The sequence below is a fragment of the Emiliania huxleyi genome (genome assembly GCF_000372725.1).
Source record: "Emiliania huxleyi CCMP1516 chromosome Unknown EMIHUscaffold_21, whole genome shotgun sequence".
NCBI lineage: Eukaryota > Haptophyta > Isochrysidales > Noelaerhabdaceae > Emiliania > Emiliania huxleyi.
In genome coordinates, this window is record NW_005200507.1 from 466844 (window position 1) to 482515 (window position 15672).

Sequence of the window (15672 nt, forward strand, 5' to 3'; positions counted from 1 at the left end):
GCCTCACCCCCGGGCACACGAGCCACGCCTCACGCCTCGTCTCCCCCTCCGCCTCTCGACAGGTGCTTTCGGACGGCAACTTGGGCTTCCGGCAGGCGCGCGACTGCACAGCGAGATGCTAACTGTGAGGAGGAAGAAGTTCGCGAAGCGTGTGCTCAGTCTGAGACACGCTGCATGGCCTCTCGGCACCTTCCGGCACAGGCACGCAAGATCGAGGACGTGCCCTTCCCGTGGCCGTACGCTCAGATGGTCGCCTTCCTCCTCCTCACCTTCTCGGTCACCTTCCCGCTCATGGTGGCCTCGCAGATGGCGCAGCTGCCCGAGCAGGGCCTTGCCGTCGGCCTCGAGCGGCCAGCGCAGAGCTTCTTCGAGCGAGGCATCGTCGAGTGGACTCCGCCGCTCCTCACCTTCCTCACCATCATGGGCGCCAGACACACTCCGAGACTCCGCCGAGATAGACGCCGAGATAGACCGAGATAGACGCCGAGATAGACGCCGAGATAGACGCCGAGATAGACGCCGAGACGCCGCCGGAGATCACTGCTGAGGTATACCCGACCTCCCCGTCCCCCCTCGCCTCGCCTCGGCTCGCCGCGCAGCCCCGCCCCTCTCCCTCCCCTCCCCCGCACAGGCTACTCTGGCCTCTACTCCACCGCCTCCGTCCTCGAGGACCCGTTCGTCCACCCGCCAAACGACCTCCCCTCCGTCGCCATGCAGCGCGCGTTCAACGCGCAGCTCCTCACCTCGTGGGACGCTCTCCGACCGCCTCCCCCTCCGCCCGACGGCGCCAAGGAGGGCGGCGCACCCGACGCGGCCGCCGTCGCCGCCGCCGTCCTCCGCGGTCCGCCTCCCGAGTGCACCGCTGCCGCCTCCGCCGCCGCGTGCGTGCCCGCCCTCGAGTGGGAGGCCACCTGCCGCCTCTGGCTCGCGTGGGAGGCGCGCTGGCTCGCGCGGCTCGCCGCCGACCAGCAGGAGCAGGCCCTCGCCCTCGCCGAGCCCTCCGACCTCCGCCAGACGCGGCGCGACCCCACCCGCAGCTTCTTCTTCCTCGGCTTCCTCCTCTACGCCGTCGAGGACGCGCTGCTCGACGCCGCCTCCATCGCCCTCGCCCTCCTCCCCTTCGGATCGCGCAGCAGAGAGCGCCGCCGGTGGCGACCCTTCTCGTGGTTCGAGGAGGGCACCAACGTGGAGCACTAGGACTAGCCTGCTCAGCTTCAAGCGCCCGGCCAGAGCTCTACTAGAGCGAGAGAGTGGTGAGTGCCGTGGCGCCGCTCAAGCGTGAAGCCCAGGCCGGAGCAGCAGTGCAGCTTCGACACCGGCGGGTTTCATTTTTTCGCCGTTTGACAAGGTCTATCTGACGTACACGTATACGTCCCTTAGACTGGCACGCAGCGTCCTGATCTAAAATCTGAGGATTAACCCACAGCCTTTCGCTTCAACCTTCATTAAGTGTGGTTCATATGTAAAGCGTACGCCTTTCGCTTCATTTGTGAATATTGTGTGGTTCACATACTCTACGGCTTAGCACTAAGGGTCACGTCGTAGCGTTGGAACTTTAAAACGGCTGGGTAAATATTTAGCCATACTAGAGCAATTGGCCGGCGCCCCTTGGGCGCCGGACCCGCCCCGGGGGCGTGGCGTGTCTAGTGATGTGGCACGTCTAGAATAGATCAAGAGATCAGTAGTCAAATCAGAAAAGAGAGGTAAAGGAACACTCCGGGCCTTCGTAACCGAAAGGTGAGCTGAAGTGCTCAAGAGTATCTGCGTCGTACTTGAGATCGCAATCTAACAAATCGCTCGTGGCGGGTGTCTCGTGGAACGGTGCATTCATTAGCACCTCGTACGGCGACATTGCATTGATCACTCGACATAGATCAGACCGGATCTGAGCCTTCAACTCCCTAATCTGTGGAGGGTCGAAAATATGCTCCATAGAACGTTCGAGCATATTTTTCTTCCACTCTTTCTCGTCTTTCGCTTTGAGTAGCTCTTTGAGCTCGGCAACGCGAGCATGACCGTTGAAGAACCGTTGAAGGAGCGCGTCGTACGCATATTGGTAGGGCAGCTGTGGGAATCCGTCACAAGCTACGTCACCTTCTTTGATCTCTTCAACACTGAGCGATCGGAAGAGGTCTTCTGACACGCACCGCAGCCCCCGCTCCGACCTTCGGATCTCAAAGTCCGTGATTCCGTGTTCCAAAGCCGCCCTTGAATCCAATTCCGTACGTGGCTTTTCCAATTGAGATAATTCCGTATTCCAATTCAAAGCCCGTAATTCCGCAATCCTAACACGCACCGCAGCCAACCGATGCTCTTGCGGTCTCAACCTGTGCATGTCGAGCCATTCTTCCGGTGAAAATTCACTCCAAGGTTGTGGTGCATTCATTAGCACCTCGTACGGCGACATTGCATCGACTTCTCGTCGCAGGTCAGATAGTATCGACGCACTCAGATCCTCAATTTGTGAATTCAGCTCCTCGATCTGTTCCTCTCGGGCCTGCTCTCTCTCTTCTAAATCCTTGCGAGTGAACGAATAGTGGCTGCAGCCTCTGAGCATGGCTCTGAGCTCTGAGTCCCGCTCATGGCTACGGCACATGCGGTCCAGAAGCGAGTCGTACGCGAACTGGAAGGGCAGCTGCGGGAATCCCTCACACGTAATGTTGTTCTTTCGGATCAGATCCGCATCGAGTCTCCTGTACACGTCTTCTGACACACACCGCAACGGCCATTTGTTCTCCTTGCAGAAGGTTTGGTACCCCGAACTGGCCCGCCACTCACGCAAGAGGTCGTCCGTGAGGACCAAGGTGCCTGGTCGTTGATGAATTCCCCCCATGATGATGCAGAAATAGCTGCCTGGGACTCGTCGTTGCTCTTCAAACCAGTTCTGCATTGCCTCAGACTCATGAGTGATGCGGTCACTCGTCTCTGTCAACCTGGCCATCATTGGCTGTCCCTGCTCCATGTATGTCCTCCATGCAACATCGCGACGGTTGACCTTGACGATCTCCTCTCGTCCATTCAAGAGAAACACCCGAACTCCCTGCACCAAATGTCCATCGACGAACTCCCCGTCATGGAACTCTCCGTTGCTGAACTTGACGCATCCCCTCCCAGTGAACTCGAGAAATGATCCCTCCCGTTTCCAGTGGCCGTCGTAGCACCTCACGCGGATTTCGTCCGACCGGTGGTCTTCTTCGAGATACATTCTCGCTCCTCTGCCAAAGAGGCCTCGTATAAATACCTCGTCGATGAAATGCCGATCGAGATCGGCCTTCTTGGCTCCCATCTCCTGTAGCTTGACAATACGTTGCGCATTCTCCCGCTGAACCTGCTGCATATCGACAGGAATCTTGCCGCCGAGCGTTGACGGTGGCTCCCGTACGCTGTACTGGATGGTCGCTGACGGGGGCGGCCGTCTCCCGAGCACCTTCTCCCACGCACTCAAAAGACGCTCCCTGACTCCGCTGGCCGAGGAATTCAGCACCAACCAGGTGAGGTTGGCCAGCTGAAAGAAGAGTTGGATTGTCGGCGTCTTGAAAGACTGCGAGCGCGCTGAGCTATGCTGCTGCTGTCTCTGCTTCTCTCGCCGGTCGCCGTCGTCGGGCGGCCGCTGGCGTGCAGTGCGGTCTCGGCTCTGCTCATGGACCTTTTTCTGTGCCTTTAGGCGCTCTGCCATCAGCTTCCTGCGGGCGTCTCGCTCCTGCTCCCATCGGGCGTGATCGGCACTGAAGGCGGCCGCGTTCGCGTACGGCCTGCCCGGCCCGATTTCCTCCTGCCGTGGCTCGGCCCGAAGCTTGTCCGGCAGGGGAGGCACGTGGATGGTCGAGGGGCCGGCACCGGCCGACATGCATGGAGGGCGAACGCGCGACCAAATTTTCGGGCGGACAAACCGCGCGGGCTGCTACTTTCAATGATAGGGATCCCATACATGAGAGGATTACGCCACACAGTGTCGTTTGAGCCGCAGCCGACGTAAATTGGTCTTTTCAGACACCCCGAGCCCTCCGGGCTCCGCGCAACGCGGCCGCTTCGCCGCCGGCGAAACACCATCAAGCTGCTGTACGGCCCCGGCATCGCCTCCCCTCTGGCGTAGCTAGACTGAGAGATATTGTGCACATGGTCAGTCTCTACAATATACTCATTGACACTGAATCTCCCAGAGCTCGTATAGTTCCGTCACGGCCATCCTCGTCCTCCGGCGGGCCCCCGGCCGCGGCGCGGTGCGGCGGCGTCACAAATCCGAACGCAGAGCACCGGGACCGCGCGGTCGGGTGATCTGAGGCCCAAGTAGGCGTAGCATTGCCCATCCAGGGCTATCACACCTGGACCTACCGTATCAACAGGCGCCTCGGCGCCGTGCTCAGGAGCTGCTGTTCACTCGCTCGAAAATGTGTGCCTGAATGCTGAAAGGGTTAAGGATTCAGATTCGCTATCGTGAGGCAAAAGGGAGTTTATGGATGGGTGAGAACGATGCGCGACCCACGACTCTGTCACGAGGAGGCACACGCGGACCGACTCGTCGCGGCGACTCAATTTTTGTGAACTTTGTGAATTGTGTGCGAAACACACACATGTCCCTAAATCCCATCTCCTCTCAGAGTTTGACCGTTTTATTTATTTATTTACACCGTGAGTGACCGAAAGAGGCGCGAACAACAACAGCATCAACCTCAGCAAGAAAGGACTATGCTTACTGCTACGCGGGGGCCCACGTTGCTCTCCTCGTCGCGCCGTCGACAGTCAGTGCGCCTCCCTGCAGCACACACTGCCCGAGCGCGACGACGTGCGGCCCGTTGCTGCGGTCGCTGAACCAGTTGAGGGGGATCTGCTGCGCGTAGAAGAGGCTCGACTGCCGCCGGCTCGAGCCGAGGACGACCCTCCGGCCGCTCTCCGTCCGGACCGCCACCTCGAGCGACTCGAGCGGCCCGCCTCCGAGGCCGAGCTCGTCCGCGAGCGATTGCGAGAGGACGCAGCCGCTGAGGCCGCTGTCCAAGACGCACAGCACGGGGCGGCGCGCCACCCGCGTCGCTCCGTTGACTGCGACTGCGTCGCCTTCGACGCGGATGCAGACGTGCTCTACTCCGTCGCCAAAGGGGCGCGGGTCGACCAGCTGCAGCGCATCCTCCTTCTCGCCGAGGAGCGGCTCGCTCGAGAGGGTGAGCCTCCGCCTAACATGGTGCAGCACACCAACAGCTCTCATGCGAGTACACAGCATATACGCAGCCTGAGGGCGAGTCTGCGCCGGGGCGCGTCGAGGCTAAAGGAGGAGACGCCGAGCTGAGCGAGCGCGGTCGGCCGCAGGTCCTCCCTCGGGATGGTGCTGCCCGGCTGCGTGCTCACCTGCCGGATCAGCCCGAGCAGCGCACCTCCACTCTGGCTCATCACCGCGCGGTCGGCGGCGCCAAAGACGGCGGCGTACTCGCGTTCGGGCTGCGCGTCTCCAAAGCGCACGCCGCCTTTCAGCCAGCGGACCCGGCCGGGCAGCGCCCCGTACTGCTCGGAGGTGGGCGGGAAGCCCGCGGCGCGGAACCGACCAGGCGAGGCGCACCCGTAATAGGAGAGCCGAGGCGACTGCGCGGCGCACTTTTCCTCGAGCGGCACGACAAGGTAGGGCGAGCCGGTGTCGACAATCAGTCGGAAGCGCTCGCCGTCGATGAAGGCACCCGTGGTCAGGACGCCTCCTCCCATCCTCTCGAGAGGCAGCGATATGGAGGAGGAGGAAGCGACTGGCGCAGCGGCGGTTTCGCCGGGCGCCAGCGACGGCGCGACGCTGGCTGCGGCGGCGGCGAGGAGGCTGGAGCGGGCCAGTCTCATATATGCGGAGGCGGGCTGGGCGGCGGAGAGGACTGGGCGGCGTGCGGCGACGGCTGCAGCGGCGTGGGCAGCGGCGGCGACGGATGGCCGAAGTGAGAGGACCGAAATTTTCTGCAGTTGTGCGACGCCTCAAAGCACCGCCGCCGCGCCCAGTTTCTTTTTTAACACGGACCGGTGTTGGGGCGGTCTGTCGTCCACCACACGCAGCAGATCTCCATGGCGGCGGTGGCGGGCGACGCCGAAAACGTCAACAAGCAGGCGCGCAATGCGAGTACCGACTGGCTCAAATCCCCTGGGCGTGCCAACTGGGTCAACGACGTCAAGAACAAGCAAGCAAGCGGCAGAGGTCCTCTTACCCTCGACCCCAGCCAGTGGGGGGCGCCCAGCCGCCCACGCTGCCTAACTCCGCGGACGCTCCACCCTTCACGTACGGATCATGTAGTCCCCACACTCGCTGTCGTGGGATCGGTGAGCGTGCGTTCTGCTTTGAACGGAAATTCTCTTCCGTGGCGCGCCCACTGCTTACTCGAGTAGACAAACATCTCACTGAGACACACGGAGCACTTGGAGTGCAGACTGGCGCGGACTGGCACACACACCGGCACACAGAAGCTCGGGCCGGTCGCGACTCAACCAGGAAGCTATTCGGCGCACGCACACGCTGATCGACTCTCGCTCGCTGCCACCGGACGCAGCATTATACATGTGTATATGTCGCGCGCTGCGCGCCGCGCGGAGAGCCTCATCCGCTCCGTGCGTGCTCTCGAGCACATCATCGAGCGCAAGCGCGGCCTCGAGGATGCCCTCCCGCGGGCGAGCGCCGGGCTCGAGGCGCGGGCTGGCGGCGTCATCCACGACACCGTCGCGGGCACGCTGAGGCACCTGCACCAGTACGAGCGTCGACTGGACGCGGCGGCTGCTGCGGCTGCAGGCGACCGCGCCTGGAGGGCGGTCGAGGACATGCCTCTGCGCCTGCTCATGGCCTCTGCGCTCTTCCAGTGCGAGCACACTCCGGCCTCGGCAGCGCACGTCGTCCGCAGCGCCACGGAGGGCTGCGCACAGCTCGGGCGCGCGTGGGCGCAGGCGCCGATCGAGTCAGTGGTGCGCAACGCCGCTGCAGGGCGTGGCTTCTTCTCGCGCGCCGGCGCCGCCGAGCGGCTGTCGCTTCCGGCGTGGCTGCACGAGGACCTCGTGTCGAATCTCGGGGCGCGGCGCCTGGACGCCTTCGGCCCGCTGCTGCTGCAGCGCCCGTCGCGGCTCCACCTCGCGGTGGCAAGCTCCGCCGGCTCGCCCTCCGAGTACGCCGCGAGGCTGAGCGAGGGGAGCGGCGTGGCGGCGAGGCCTCTCGAGTTCACGCGGTTCGGCGTCTCGCTGCACGCGCGGCCGCGGGACGTCGGGTCGCTGCCCGGGGTGGCGAGCCGGCGCGTCTTCGTGCAGGACGGCGCGCAGCAGTGGGGCGTCGGCCAGCTCTCTCCCGTCGGCGCAGGCGAGGCGGTGCTCGACTTGTGCGCGGCGCCGGGCGGCAAGAGCAGGGCGCTGCTGCTGCACCAGCCCGCCGCGCGGCTGGTTGCGGTCGAGCGGTCGCGGCGCAAGGCGGCGGCGCTGCGCGAGAGCCTCGCAGGGGAGGGGCGCGCCGCCGTGGTGTGCGGCGACGCGACGAGGCCGGAGGAGTGGGCGGCGGCGTGTGGCGAGGGCGGCGCCTCGGCCGTCGTCCTCGACGCGCCGTGCTCGGCGAGCGGCATCCTGCGCACCCGGCCCGAGGCGAAGGTGCACCAGTCGCGGGAGAGCGTCGAGGCGCTGTGCGAGACGCAGCAGCGGCTGCTGAGGGCGGCGTGGTCGCGCCTCGCGCCGGGCGGAGAGCTGCTGTACACCACCTGCTCGCTGCTGCGCGCCGAGAACGAGGAGGCGGTGCAGCGCTTCGCAGCGGAGGCGCCAGGCGCGACGCTCGCGCCGCTGCGACCGCCGCGCGGCGCGCTGAGCCGCGCGCAGCCGCAGGGCGTCACCTTCCTCCCGAGCGAGGAGCACCAGGGCGGCTTCGTCGCGCTGCTGCGCAAGGGGGAGAGGGGGCAGGGGAGAGGAGGCAGGGGCGGGGGAGACTCCTCGAGGAGGAGAGGTGGGTCTCGGAGTACTAACAGCGGCCGCGAATTTCTTGCAACGCTCTCTATGCAAGAGGTCAGTTAGCGTGACGCCTGTACGACCCCTCTCCGTGACTGTCGGTGTACACTTGACTCTGTCTCTCTATCTCTCTCGTTTCGCGTTGTGTTAGATGTGTTCGTGTGACGTGTGGGGGAGAGATAGAACGGTGAGAACAGATCGATATCGCGCACGAGCGCGTGTGCTCTAGTTCGATGTACATGGCCCTTTTTGTCGGTGTGTCGCTCTTTGGACTTTGCGCATGCGCTTTGCGGGCACAGTCCACACAGAGACTAAAGCCGAAACCGGGGGGACCTCGCTGTCGCTCCCTAAATGTACGTTGATTTGTGTGAAACCGCCATACTTTGATCGTGCATGTCTCGCATGTGGAGACCCTGCAGCTGCACACACGGTACGGGCATGCTCACACGCTCACCTATGGCTATGCAGGATCGTCACGTCCTAACTTTGGCCCCTTGTATCACTTTGGCATCAGGCGAGGCCGCAGTCTGAGCGTCGCCGCCGGGCGAAGCGGCAGCGGCGGCGGCGAGTACTCGACAGCCTGCAGCTTGAAGGCTCTCATCGTCCCGCCGAGTGCGTCGCGCGGGTCGTCCGACTCCCTCTCGGGCCCGGTGAGCAGGCCGTTGGAGCGGAGGAAGTCGAGTGTCGCGCGACGCCCTGCAGCGCAATTCACGGCGCCGCCGCCGTGACCCGCCTCCTCAAAGATGAGCTGCGTGACGTCATTCCCGGCGCCGCGAGCCGCCTCTGCAAAGCGAGTCGTCTGGTCACACGGCACGACCTGGTCCGCTCCGCCCGTCAGCAGCAGCATCGGAGGCAGCTTTGGCCTCGACGCGAACCAGAGAGGCGACACGGACGCCGCATCATCGGAGGGGTATGCGGGTTGGGGCAGAAGCCCGCCGAGGCGGCGCCCGAAGAGGAGGAAACGGCCCGCGAGGACCTGCCGGAGCCGCGCCTGCGTCCTCTCGGCGGAGTCGCCGTACTCGGACGGGACGAATGCGCTCTCGACAGGAAAGTCGTCACCGGCCCCGGTGGCCTCCCACGCGCCCTCAGCTGTGCGCGTCGGGACGTAGCTGCGCGAGCCGAGCGTCGTCACAGGCCAGTTGCCTACAGCACAAAAGAGCAGCTCGACTGCCCGCGCGCCGGCTCTCGGCCGCTGCGGCGGCGGGAGGTTCCAATCACAGCCGCAGGAAGCTCCTCACTCGCAGCCACACCCGCTCCAACACGCAGGCCCGTTCCCAGGGAGGTGGCCAGCAGGCCGCCCGCGCTGTCCCCGGCGACGACCACCCGCGATGGGTCAATGTTGAGGCGCCCCGCATTGGCCCGCGTCCAGCGAAGCACGGCCCACGCGTCTTGGATGCAGCCGGCCACGCCATCACCGCTGTTGGTCAGGCGGTAAGAAGCGGACAGGCAGACCGCGCCGTGCGACGCGAAGAAGCCGCACACACCAGCCCCGAAGCTGCGGTGGCCCGCAATGAAAGCACCCGAGTGGAAGTAGACGATGGCGGTGCGAGGCTCGCCCAGAGAGACGCTCTCCGCCTCGGGCTCGTAGATGTCGACGCGGCCGCTCGAGGTGCCATCTGAGTATGTCTCAGTCCGGTCTGGCTCGGGCACGCCCTCTCTGGTCAGCGTGCGCCTCACCAGCTTACCGACGGCCGCATTGCCCGCGGCCAGCACCGGGCGGGAGGTGAGCGGACCCTCGAGAAACGGACGACCGAGGAGGACGTAGTGCAGGTTGAGGGCTAGGGCCGCGGCGAGGAGCGAGGCGATGGTCGGAACGGGCAGAAGCATCGGGCATGGATTTCGCGGGTGGGGGGCCGACAACAGTAGTTACAACACCACTCTAGGGCACACACACATTCACCTTTCTACCTACCTACCTACACTCTCTCAAAAACCGCTGTTAGAGGGGCGGCGCCGAGGGATGCTCAAACTAGGGGCGTAGACCTTACTCAAACAAAGTCAGGAGGCTTAAGCGGGCGCCGTGTGGGGACACCGTCTGTGAACACGCCGATCTGACAAAATCCAAGTGCCTCTATCGAATCAGAGCGGTGTCGGCGCTGTCCCTCCTTTTCCTCCCAGCCAGGGAGGACCGCAGGTCGAGACCGCAGAACCGCCCGTCCCCGTCCGGGACGACCGACGTCCGACCGACCGACCGACCACTCCGGCACCGCCGCGTTAGCTAGACTGAGTGAGAGACCTTGTGCACATTGGATCATTGGTGTGGTCTCCAATACAAAGAGTACACTCGCACTTCACCTCCCAAGGCTCACGGACGGCCGTCCTCGGCCTCCGGAGAGCCTGAGCCCTGGTGTCGAGGTGTCGAGGCCCGGTGCGCGAGGGTGTCGAGCTGCTGTCGAGGGGTAGAGGTGTCGAGGCCTGTCGAGGCCTGTCGAGGCCTGTCGAGGCAGCGGTACCATGCTTGCCAGTGTCGAGGGGTGTCGAGGGGTGTCGAGGGGTGTCGAGGGGTGTCGAGGGTGTCGAGGGTGTCGAGGGTGTGGTGCCAAGACATTCGTAAAATTGAAGCCAAGAACGTCCGCCAAATCCGTGCTTTCGGAGCAACTGAGGGAAAGCCGCTGATCGAGCCCAGCGTGCCCGCGGCCGCCTCCCGCGCAGCACCGCCGCTGGGGACGACACGCTGCGGAATCGGATCGAGCCCATGGCCATGCACCGGGCAAAGAAGGACGCTGCAGAAGCGGTTGGAGAGGCAGCCGGCGTCTGCCGTCACAACGAGTCCCAGCGCTGGTTGGACATGCGCGTCGGCTCGCCCGAGGACTGCTGTCGCGACCCTCCCGTCGTGCCGCAGCCTCCGACGAGCTCTGCAACCGAGGAGAGTGAGGGTGCACCTCCCCTCACTGCTGGCCTGGCTGCGCACCGCCCCACAAAGCTCCCCCTCGAGCATCTCTACAGCAAGTACAAGCCTACAAGGGCGACCTTCTCCAAGTCGTCAACGCGCCCGGCGGCTCCGGCAAGATTTTAGCCTTGGCCACCCTCCTTGCGGAGCAGGAGGAGATCCGCTCTCGGTCGGCAACGCGGCAGCTAGTTGAGAGACTCGGTAGTTGTGACCCCCCTTGAGTGAGGACAGGAGAGAGAGAGTTTTTGTGGTGTTGGTGTACGTACGCAATAACGGGACAGACAGGGTAGTCGTTCTTTCTCTCTAGCTCCCCTTCTAGCTCTTAGCATGAGCTGCGCCCTGTGTCCGACCCCTTTTGCGCAGCAACACCTTAAACTTTTAGGCCCTCCAAATTCGGGTCGGAGCGTAGCGGAGGGAGAGAGAGATTTTTAGCAATACCAAACAACTCTAACACTCACACGTAATTTGGGGCCTGGGGGGGGTGGGCCCCGAGTTTGAAAAGAAAGGGCGACTGCGTCCTAGCCTGTAACAACGCCTCCCCGGCGCAGAGGGGCCCCGGAGGGATGCTCAACCGCTCCACGCCACGCCGCTTGCGGCGGTCCTATTCCCAGCTCCGCTGAGGGCCCGCAATCATTGGGACGCAGGAGAAAAAAGAAAAAAGTCCGCCTGAGAGGTACGCAGCAGCAGTGCAGTGCTGGAAACACACATGCCACGCTCTCGCGCACGCCCGAAGCGAGCCAAGTCGCGGCCAAAGGTGCGGCAGAGGAGCAAGGGGAAGAAGACGGTCCTGCCTTCTGAGAACAGCGGTGCCATCACCAACAGCTCTCACCTTTCAAAGTATGACGTCTCCAAGTCGCAGTACGAAAACTACAAGGATCTCGGCCTGCTCGCGGATGCCAACCAGATTGGAGCGGTTCGCGGCAGCATCCGTGGCTTCAAGCCACGGCTCAAGGGTCCGACCGCGGAGCCGACCGGTGAGCGCGCGCTCGCGCCAGTGCCGCCGCGTGCGTCAGCCTCTGACCCGCCTCGGCCGGCGGCTGCTAGGCGAGGAGCACCACCCGCTGGAGGACGAGGTGAGGCCTTCGGTCCCGACCTGCCGGCCGGTAAGCTGGCCCGCGCGACGCCACACGCCGCGTCGCGGCCCGGCCGCCCGCTCGACGCCGCCTGCCGCCGCCGCCGCAGGTGCCGGCGGGCGAGAGGAAGGTGCTGCAGGACCTGGTCTCGCGCCACGGCGACGACTACGCCGCGATGGAGCGCGACATGAAGCTCAACACGCACCAGAAGACGGCGCCGCAGCTGCGACGACGCATCGCAAAGGTGCGGCCCGCCCCGCCCATAGTGAGAGGGAGTCGGAGGGGCGCAGGCCGACCCCAGCGTATATGCCATTGCAGATGCGCGACGAGGACAGCGCCGCTGCGCTTGCGGCAAGCGAGGCGGAGGCGGCGGGCGCTGCCGCACCGGTGCGGCAGAAGCGGAAACGCACCAAGAATCCGAACCGTGCCTTCAAACGGAGAAGCACGCACTTTTGCTAGTGTTACAAGAGATATCGAGAGCGGACATGTTTTGTGATCTGTGATGTGAGGGTCCGCCCGCAGGCGCATTTTTTATACCGAGGCAGTGTAATGCCCGGTGCCGAGCGCAGGCAGAGCCCACAGGTCGGACCTTAAGACAGCGTTGTAGATCCCTGCACCCTGGGCGAGGGTGATGGCGTCCCCCCGCGACGCGCGGCGACGCCGACGGCCCGGACGGGTTGCTTCCCGCCCAGGATTAATTTAGTCTTCTCTGCCTGCGGGAACACCCTCGGGCGGCCGGGTGGGGCTGCGGCTGGAGCTAGCATGGCTCGATAGAGCCGAGACCCCGTGTTGAGGCGGCGCTCCTGTGGGCGGGCTGTGGAATCGACAGATTCGACCTCAGTGCTCAGATCTCAACAACAAAAGATCTCTCAGATCTCCAGTATTCTCATCCCAGTGGATGGACGTCCGTACGTCCCTTTGTGTTCCTCTCGCCGTCCGCCAGCAAGACGCTCTGTCGCTGGCGGCCGCAGCTTTCTGTGACCCACCCTCCTCTCCCTTGTGTTTTGTCTGGGGAGGGGCTTCTCCTGCGGAGTCGTGCGTGCGCAGGGCTCCTCTTTGCTTTCTTCTACTCCCTACTATCATCTCGTTCCCGTCCTACCAGAGAACGGGCTGTCCACCTGCACTAGGGGGTGGACAGCGCCCCGGCAAAATCCACCAGTGTAGGATTTCGCGCAATCGCTTGACACTGAAAAGCTCGCATATCCCTGCGGTGAGCGCTGTGGTCGCCGCAGACTGGCTCCGACTTGACGGCGGCATGGAGACGTGATGCCTCCATGGGCCGCCGTCGAGTCAAAATCGACAACGACATGCGAGTCGATCTTTGGCCCGCCAGAGGGTGAGAGGGATATGCGGCGTTCGGGTGACAAACAGCGCTGCGACCGCGAAGTGGCGGTGGACATGCTCCCATGTTGCCGACGCGGCGCCGGAGTGGCCGGCGCTGCTCGCCGCGACCACGACGGCTACTCCGATGCTCCGGGCCGACCCGTCCTACCCGACGGCGGCACTCTTCCACGTCTCGCTCACGCTGAGAAAAAGTCTGAACGGCGTGCAGCAGAGTCACCGACGAGTCGGTCCGCGTGCTTCCTCGTGTCCCGTACCGTTCTCACACATCCATAAACTCACTTTGGCCTCACCAGTTGGTTCCTCTCGGCGACGCCCAATGCGTGCGCCGGCAGTGGGGAGTGTGCGCGCGCGTGTGTGAGGTGTGGATTGTGGCAGGCCTGCTGCTGCTGATGGGAAGTGTGCTCTGTGTGTGGCGCTGCGCTGGCGTGCGACGCGCGTGCTGTGCACGAGTGCGTGATGGGGTCGCGCGTGCGTCTGCGTGTGCTGCGCGCGCGCCGCCGGTGTGTGCTGTGTGCTGTACTCTGCTGTGCGCCCTGTTTGTGAGGCTTTGAGGCGCAGGCCTGGTTGGCAGGGCTGCGCGGTGGGCTGCGGCGCGCTGCGGGTGGTCGTGCGCCTGGTGGAGGTGTGCGGCGGCCGCGCAACCCGCCCGACCGGGTCGTCGGCGGCCCAGGGCGCGAGCATGCCAATGCGCGCTGCAATGTGGGGCTTCTGCGCGGCTGGCGTGTATGTTTCCGTGCGATGAGGGACGCGCGTATGTGTTCACGCTGCGGGCGCGGGCGGGCGCGGAGGGCGGCGCGGTCTCACCGCGGTCCGACGCCGATTGGTCTTCGGCGTGACGAGGGCGGGCACGCAAGAGGCCTTGCATGCGCGTTGCCGCGTCGGCAGAGAAAAAAAACTGGCAGCAGCAGAACATTTGCACCGCTCAAAAAAAAGGGACACAGCGTGCGCCAAGGAGTGGGTTGGGACCTTGTTGGGAGGCGCCTGTGTTTGGCAACCCTCTCTCTCTCTCTTGGGCACACAGGGGAGACCGAGGCCTCCGCACCGCCTCGCGAAAGGGAAGCAACGATCAACTCCCACACATGTGCACCGTTGGAGAATTTTCCGCTAGGTCTTCACACACAGGAATTGAAGCCTCTTCTCGGTCCCTCTCCAAAAAAAAGAGCTGAACGGCGTGTCGTGCCGCCAGAGAGGCGCTGTGTTCCGCCTCTGTTTGGCAACCCACTTCGGCAGCCCTCCCCGCCTCTTCGCCCACGCGGTGCCACTCCCTTTCCGCGCGCGGCGCCCAGGCCACACGGACGGCACCCGGACCACCCCCACACAGGCACGGCCGATCGCGCAGGTGCTCCGCCGCTCGTGGGTCGTGGCGAGATGCGGACCAGCAAGAAGAAGGAGGACAGCGAAAACAAGAAGCACCGCTTCGTCGACATCTCGCGCTCCGCTCTCTTCATCCAGGCCCGCTTCCGCCACGCCAAGACGGTCTTCCGCGACTTTGGCCCAAGCGTTTTCTGCAACCGCATGGGTGACCCGTGCGACCATGGGGACATCGTCTTTCTCTCGGATCGCGCGGCCAAGTACATCGTCCTGTCCGAGACGTCGTCCACGGGCCTCCTCTCCAAGTTTGTCGAGGGCTTCTGGGGCGTGAGCAAGCCGGAGGTTCTGATCTCGGTCACCGGCGGCGCGCGCGACTTTGAGCTCTCGCCGCCGCTCGCCCGTGCCTTCAAGAGCGGGCTCGTCGAGGCGGCGACGTCGTCGCGGGGGTGGATCGTGACGGGCGGCACCGACACCGGCGTGATGAAGCTCGTCGGGGACGCCTGCCTCGAGTCGCACCTCTCCGTGCCCGTCATCGGCATCGCGCCGTGCGCCGCCTCTCGGGGGGGGAGAGGCGCGGTCGAGCACCCGCCCCCTTCACACGGCGCCGCGCTGTGACTAGGTACGGCGCCACAAACGGCAACGACAAGCTGGCTGGCCAGTTCCGGCGCGTGGTGTACACCAACGTGCCCTCGCCCTCCAAGGACGGCGCACCGCTGAATGGCGGGCACACTCACTTCCTCCTAGTCGACAGCGGGCTGGCGGGGCGCGGCGCGTGGGGAACAGAGATCAAGCTGCGCTCGCGGCTGGAGAACTTCTACGTGGAGCGCAAGGGCGTCCCGAGGGTGGTCCTCGTGGTCAACGGCGGGCCGGGCACCATGGAAACCGTCCTCGAGGCGGCTCGCGCCCCGTCCCCCATCGTTGTGGTTGCCGACTCGGGCGGCGCCGCAAGCGCAATCTCGCGGTACTGCAGCATCTCGCGGGACAGCGTCTCGCGGGACGCTAGGCACGGGGAGGCGATGGCGGGCCTCGCAAAGGACTTCCCCGCCTTCGCCAACGACAGGATGGCCGATAAGCTCCTCGAGCTCTCTCAGCTCAACGACGACTGCGGCGGCGAGCCCACACCTC

At 64.6% G+C, this 15672-nt stretch overlaps 5 protein-coding genes across 5 annotated transcripts in view; 3 read left to right on the plus strand and 2 right to left on the minus strand.

The window, feature by feature from the left end:
* Window positions 1-4595: 4595 nt before the first annotated feature.
* EMIHUDRAFT_353418 (hypothetical protein) lies at window positions 4596-5921 on the minus strand. The gene is given in 3 exon segments (XM_005780805.1): window positions 4596-5158; window positions 5233-5834; window positions 5852-5921. 2 exon segments carry the CDS (start codon window positions 5812-5814, stop codon window positions 4697-4699), a joined length of 1044 nt encoding a protein of 347 aa, XP_005780862.1. The 5' UTR covers window positions 5815-5834; window positions 5852-5921; the 3' UTR covers window positions 4596-4696.
* Window positions 5922-6365: 444 nt separating this feature from the next.
* Window positions 6366-8119, plus strand: EMIHUDRAFT_449983 (ribosomal RNA small subunit methyltransferase). The gene has a single exon (XM_005780806.1). The coding sequence runs from the start codon at window positions 6526-6528 to the stop codon at window positions 7993-7995; it is 1470 nt and encodes a 489-aa protein (XP_005780863.1). The 5' UTR covers window positions 6366-6525; the 3' UTR covers window positions 7996-8119.
* Window positions 8120-8428: 309 nt separating this feature from the next.
* On the minus strand, window positions 8429-9756 carry EMIHUDRAFT_99928 (hypothetical protein; the record flags this gene model as incomplete). Its single annotated transcript, XM_005780807.1, has 2 exons — window positions 8429-9072; window positions 9180-9756. 2 exons carry the CDS (start codon window positions 9754-9756, stop codon window positions 8429-8431), a joined length of 1221 nt encoding a protein of 406 aa, XP_005780864.1.
* Window positions 9757-11512: 1756 nt separating this feature from the next.
* EMIHUDRAFT_434765 (hypothetical protein) lies at window positions 11513-12396 on the plus strand. Its single transcript, XM_005780808.1, has 4 exons — window positions 11513-11793; window positions 11864-11922; window positions 12002-12136; window positions 12211-12396. The coding sequence occupies exons 1-4, from the start codon at window positions 11526-11528 to the stop codon at window positions 12349-12351; spliced, it is 603 nt and encodes a 200-aa protein (XP_005780865.1). The 5' UTR covers window positions 11513-11525; the 3' UTR covers window positions 12352-12396.
* A 2208-nt stretch (window positions 12397-14604) lies between these two features.
* Window positions 14605-15672, plus strand: part of EMIHUDRAFT_449985 (hypothetical protein) — a gene marked incomplete at both ends in the record, with an annotated part of 5505 nt that continues 4437 nt past the window's right edge. The window contains 2 exons of the mRNA XM_005780809.1: window positions 14605-15092; window positions 15167-15508. Of these exons, the coding sequence (XP_005780866.1) occupies window positions 14605-15092; window positions 15167-15508 (830 nt within the window). The remainder of the gene's footprint in view (window positions 15093-15166; window positions 15509-15672) is intronic.